General features: G+C 34.0%; 1 protein-coding gene across 1 annotated transcript; it reads left to right on the forward strand.

Annotated features, from left to right (window-relative positions):
* Window positions 1-2,981: 2,981 nt before the first annotated feature.
* LOC134846264 (uncharacterized) lies at window positions 2,982-4,576 on the forward strand. Its single transcript, XM_063863546.1, has 2 exons — window positions 2,982-4,067; window positions 4,313-4,576. Exons 1-2 carry the CDS (start codon window positions 3,338-3,340, stop codon window positions 4,537-4,539), a joined length of 957 nt encoding a protein of 318 aa, XP_063719616.1. The 5' UTR covers window positions 2,982-3,337; the 3' UTR covers window positions 4,540-4,576.
* Window positions 4,577-6,611: the final 2,035 nt, after the last annotated feature.

The raw sequence follows: 6,611 nt of genomic DNA on the forward strand, positions 1-6,611 counted from the left end.
TAAGCAACAGTATTTCAATCAGTTTCTGGGATTTCCGCTAACTTCTTTGTTCGCAAAGTTACTTCCAACCTGATTTTCTGTCAACCAGATTTTCTGTCAACCGAAAGACAGGTTTCGGGCATTCTGGTGTTAAGTACCCTATCTATTCGTAAGTTGCTATATATGTTGATTGTTGAATTATGAGTTTCATTTGTGATAAAATTTCACTTCGTTCTGTTTATTCGGGTTGAAAGATTATGTTTACTATTTCGGTATTGAGTGTCGTTTATTAAGCTAAATAGTCTTTTCTCATTGCATTTTTAAGTTGAAAGAAAAATAAAACATTTTCTTTTTAAGGCTCAACAGGTGTCTGCTGAACTATGTCCAGCTTTGTTGCCGCTTAGTAGGTTTCATAAGATGCTAACTTCCCACTCAATTGACTCGGCATGCCTTTTTTGAAATGAAGTTAATTCAAACGAAATGGATGCGCACATAAAAAAATAAATTGATGTCAATCTTCCGTGAATTATCGAATTTTTTGAAGGCTAACGTCTCATTCCTAATTGACCTGATTAACATGCTGCATTTGTTTTGAATCGCCGATTAAAAAAATCGTTTTATTGAATTCTGTAAGTTGGCAACAAAAAAGTTTAAAAGAAAGTCAGATCGTTTGGGGAAAATGAGCTGAATTGCAAGTGAATGGAATTGAGCAAGTTGTATGAGTAGCCGATAAGTAAATCAACTAGAGTAAAAAATCATAATTTTTGAAATTCTACATGCAAGCAGCAGAACTCAGACGTTTATATATATTTTGCTGTTGTGTGACGATATGGTTCATTTTTATCGATGTTTGACGGTAAAAGTGGATAATTGAATTACAATTTGGCTGACTACCCAAGCAAAGCTTGTGTGATAGTATGAGCTCTCTTTTTTTCCTACCTAAGTAGCACATAGTCTTCATTTTGAAAATGTTCCTTACGATCAATAACCAGCTATTAAGTACAGCCAATGCTAAGGATACTAAAACAGACTATCGTATTACCAATAGCACTTTAGTTTCAAGGTATCATGGATTTGTAGCTTAGAGTTAGGGAAGCAAACCCGCAACAAATTAAGAGTCCACTCTATAAATTGAGGAATGATAGTTGGTAATTTTTTTTCAAATTGACTGGTACTACTAATGCGACATAATTGGCTTGCGTCACTTGGCATATGTTGAACCACAATTGGTGTGCGTCACTTAAGAAATTTTATAGACTCAAAGTTTTACTCGTTCAGTTTTTCCGAGAAGCTTTATCATTAATCTTTTTGCTCGTGTAAACAAAATGGAACTTCGCCTCTGTGTAATTTTTAGCTATGTGATGTGTTATTGTTCCGGTCCTTTGAAAAATTAGAATGAACTTTGTGTTCGGTGTAGTTTACCTTACGAAGCCAAACTGTGCACTGGGTAGGCGCTCATCTTGGTGTCTGAATGTTCTAGGACTCCAGAAACATGTCTTTGAACATGTTCTAAAATCTTAGTGGATTCCACTAACAAACTTTCCGTGGATTCCGCGTCCAAATGACTAACTTAAGCTTTGTCGGCACATTAGTTCAGTCGCAGATTCTGCATCGAGCGAATATAGCTAGTTTTTCCAGATTCGGTAAACGCAAGCGGATTCCACAAAGTCAAATGGATCGATAACTTGTTTGTTATACTGAACTGAACTAGTCCTTGCGTGAAAATTATGATCTACAGTAAGAATTGTTACCTAGCAAACGCGGAATTTAGAGGCAAGGATATATATTTTTTTGTTGAATCTAACAACGAAGCTTTCATCATTGTTCAACTAAAATTGTAGATGTGCGCCTTTAGTGTTTGGAATATTTGAAACTTTTGAATAGTTCAGCATTATAAATATAATCTTGTTTGAAGTAGTGCAGTAATCCAACAATATAGAAAACTTATCATTGAAAGAGCACCAACTTGAGCAAGCGCAGAAGGTAATTCAACCTGTTGAAGCGCCGCTGAAAACTTTTCATTGAGTACTATTTTATATGGACCTGATTGTTTAATCTAAGTAACGTTTATTCAGAAAAAAATTAATAGATTTGAAGAAAAAAACTGAAATTTCGAAAACTTACAGTTCACTTATCTTGCATCTTTTTAATAATTTTTTTCTCTTAAAAATATATACGAATATGCAATAGTTCAGAATTATAACAGCATTATAACATCATAATAGTTCAGCATTATAACCCATGAAATAGTTAACCTCATTTTTCACTCATAATTTCCAAGAGGTTGATTACAGGTTAATTATATATCTTAGATTTGAGCTGAGAACAAGGATACTTTGCAGATGGTTAAAAAAATTATTTGCCAAAAATGACAATTTCGAACATCGAAACTGGTCTGGAGAAAAAGAAACATCACCCCAAGCACAAAAATTCCAACTTTCTCAGAAAGCCGTGGCAAAAACTTCAAAACTTCCTGCAAAAATCACTTCCTTGCAAACCATTCAAATGTAAAAGGTCTTTAGAACTATGCCGTTTTTTATCGGTGTTTCTCGTACCTAGATCACCCGCGTCATGGTTTTATTCTAGTATCTCATTTTCCTGACTCCCGAGAACTTTAGTTTTCCAATTTGGTCTTCAAGAGTTAATTGAATAGGCTTAGCTTAATATTTGCTGCAGTGCATTTAAGTGCTCCAATTCTCCGTATCGTCAACACGCATTTCTGCCATCCAAAACTATTTGAAAAAAAATACCAGAATCCAAAAAAAAACAAAGTCCTTTAAAATTCATTCTTAAATTTTTGACGGTTTCTTGAAAACAATGCTCGTAAGTAAAGCTACCAGAGAAACTTAATCAGCTAAGCTAAAACAAACATTTTAACTTTTTTGATTTTTTTTGAGGTAAACCAGAGATCAACTAATGACTCAGCATGTGCGAATATCTCTTCATGTTTTGTCGAAGTACATAAGAGCACAAACAATAACGCTAACACCATGCTAAGTGCAAAATAAGAAAAAGAGATATTACCTTCTCGAAAAGACAGGTGTTCGCAGCAGTCTCGCTTTTTTGGCGTTACTCGCGATGTTTTTGGTTAAAAGCACCTCGCTTGGAGGTGCTAGCAAAGTTATACTTCGAGTTGAAGCTACACACTACTATGCTTTATATGGCTAAGCACAGTCAGAAAAAGATCATTGATTGCTTTTATAAATTTTATTACTGAGTCATAAACTATCATTGTCTGAAGTAACGACAGACTCTTTTGTTTTCACAAATAACTTGTAACTCTTTTTTTTACTTTTGAGTCTGAATACTTTTTCTCTTTTTTCATGTTTGTATCTTGAGAACGAAAAACTAGCGTAACATGATTTTTTCTTGCACTAAAGCTTCAAAGCAATTTTCAATTATTTTTTTCTGCGTAATTTTGATAGCAATTTCGTTTGTTCTTCTGCTTCTTGAACAGAAGCGATGGCGCGATGATGATTGGGAGTTTAAAAAACAAAGCGACCAGAACTTGACACTTATTAACGTGTATTTGGATCAAAATAAAATAGACAAAATCCAGAATGTTGTATCAGTTCTTAGAATTGTGCTAACCAGTTCTTTATGTATAACAATTATCATATCTTTTGTCACCATAGTTTTCCAAATTGTTCATCAAGCCACCAAACTGGGCTCAAAGTGCGCAAAATTTAGTTTTGCTGTTTTCATATTTGCTTTATTGGGCTTCGGATTATCTCTGTTCTGCCAGTTTTCGATAATTTTCCTCGAAAAACTTCAAACTTCCGAGGAAAAATGGAACATGATACTCATTTCTGTTTTTATGGCTGTGACCTTGTTATTAACATGCGTAGTTATAGTTGGTGTCGTTATTTACTTATGCATATCCTGTGAAAAGATGGCTTATGGGTTGAACAAAAGCGAAACAAGTGAAAAGATTTCAAAGCCGGAAGTTCCTCTTAGGATTCCAAATGGTCATTTGGCTCAAAGTCAAGAGAAGAGTGCCGAGCTGGAATCGGCGCTGAATGGGGCTCAGAGTAGGGTATCCCAGACACTGCCCAAGATGAGACATAGCAAGTTCATCGAAGCCAATGGTAACTTAATTTTTCAGCATCCAAATCGCCCTGAAAGTATCTAAATCTTTTTTGGCGGATTTTTTTTTTCAAATTTTTATCTAATAATTGTGTCATTTTAAATTTTTAAATTCTTACGCGTAAACTGAAATTATTGCTTGAAAAAATAAAATAAATGATAAGTTGGTTCATGAAAAAAAATTACTTTTAGAGAAAAACCTGACATTTTTTTTCTAAGTTTATGAATAATTTCGATCTTATTTCAGCCGTTTTGACCCAATCCACACCTGTTTCTCCAACTTCTCCCATGAGTGGGGTAGGCTCAACGGCAGCCCAGAGGCAACAGAGTTACCCTCATTTTGCATTCACGAATGAGGGACTGGCCGCTTCCCAGTTTTTCCAGCACCCGTCCGAGTCCATGAGCAACGTGAACAAGAGCTCTGAGAGTGTCCCCAGAATGCTGGCTGAAGGCGGGATGGCGACTCTTGTATAAAATAATTTGTCTCGATAGTAATAAAATTAAAATTTATTCAATTCTCAAAAATTATTTATAAATAAAATGTTTATTTGAGTTCCTTTTTTGAGCCTACATCGTGTTTTCACCAACCAAAAGCATTCGGAATAAAAGCCTCAGTCACTCCAGAAAATGTCATCATAGAACGAGGTCATATCACTTCCTAAAGATGAGCCGAAAGCAGAATTTTTCCTTAATTACCTTTATTTAAAAAAGAATTGATTTATCGCTGAATTAGGACTTGTATTTTTTCGACCGAACGTTCAATGTCGTTTTCCTCCACTTTTGTTTTCATCCTGATTTCCAAATTCACTAAACTCAAGCTACTATGACCTAAAATGGAAACCCGTGACAAGTTCCATATATCAGACAACTTGAAGAGTGATACGAACTGCTGAAATCAGCGCGAAGCCTTGAAAGCTCCGACTGCTCTTAAACGTGTATGAAGTAGTTTTCAATAAAAAAAATTGACAGATTTTGAAAATTTTCCACCACAAGCTATGAAATGAGAAAAATTATATATTTTGCACCTAGTAGTGCTTTAATTAAAATAAAAAGATTTCAATACTGTTAAATTTCACTTTCCATAACTATTTAGAGCATGACTATTTAGTCACAGAGATTTTTAAAACTATTTGCAGTAAGCAAAAAGCAACAAAACGTTGAAAAAATTAGTATCATAACAGTCTGTAATGAAGTTTCCAACTGATTAACGTTAAATCAAAAATGATTTAGCTGAGCGACCATAGTTTATTAGATTCGATTTTCTACTTTTAATTGAAAGGAAAACTAAAGTTTAATGTGCTGATTGCTTACACTGATTCGTTGTTTCTATACATGAGATAACAGGACACTTATCTTTAAAGCAGTACTTTCACTTTTGAGTTTTTATAAATGCTAAGAACTTCCCTTTTCTGCATCTTCCCTTTTCTGAATCTACAACAGCTAGACCAATCGCCCAGCCCTCCCCCCAAAAACTAGAATGTTATAAATAACTAATTGATGTCATCGCAGCTTTTATTCAATTGATTCGGAACTTCGAAAAGAAAATGGTTTTGAAAAGCTTCAAACTTCTTAGATACCAGAAAAGTCACATGTTTCAACTTATACATGCAAAAAAAAAACAATTTTTTAACAACAAGAAGTATTTAGTGGAAAAACCTCTAGTTCATAGCTGCAAAATTTGTTTTTAACTTGAAAAAGTTGAAAGTTATTTTCATCGCACGTCTTTCTATTTCAGACAAAAAGTTGTGTGCAGACTTGTTTTTGTTTTTTTTAACTGCAAAAGCGAGCTCGTTGTTGTGACTTCTCGAGATTATACGCTTTAACGCTAATTTAAGACTCACTAAACTCAAGCTCTCATATCCTAAAAGGGAAATCTTGAAAAAGTGAGACAAAACTGCTCGCATCAGCGCCTTGAAGCTTTAAACGCTCCGACTGTCCTTACACGGGTATGAAATAGTTTTGAATTAAACAAATTGATAGCTTTTTCAAAAATTTTCCACCGCCAGCTACGAAATGAGAAAATTTGCATATTTTGCAAGTAGTAATGCTTTAATTAGATTGAAAGTATTTCAATACTCTTAGTATCAGTTTCCACGACTATTTAGAGCATGACTATTTAGTCAGAGAGTGTTTTTTTACTATTTGCTGTAAGCAAAAAGCAGTAAAAGATTGAACAATTTATTATCATAAAGAGTCTGTAATAAAGTTTCGAGCTAAGTAACGTTAACCAAAAAAAAATATATAGCTGAGCAACCATAGTTTATTAGATTCGATTCTTCTTATTTTAATTGAATGGAAAACAAAAACTGCATGGGCTAATTGCTTATCCTGATTCGTTGTTTTTATATCTGAGATAACAGGAAACTTATAGTTTTATAATCGGGTGCTGTAAATTTGTCACGGATTGATTCAGAGCTACTGAAATTCATGAATACTAAAAATTTCCAAACCTTTCGCTGCCTCTACAGCAGTTAAACCAATCCATCTCCAAAAAAATTGCTAGAATATTTTAAATAACTAACTGATAGCATCACAACTTTTGTTCA

This window comes from Symsagittifera roscoffensis, chromosome 5, assembly GCF_963678635.1.
Source record: "Symsagittifera roscoffensis chromosome 5, txSymRosc1.1, whole genome shotgun sequence".
Classification (NCBI taxonomy): domain Eukaryota; kingdom Metazoa; phylum Xenacoelomorpha; order Acoela; family Convolutidae; genus Symsagittifera; species Symsagittifera roscoffensis.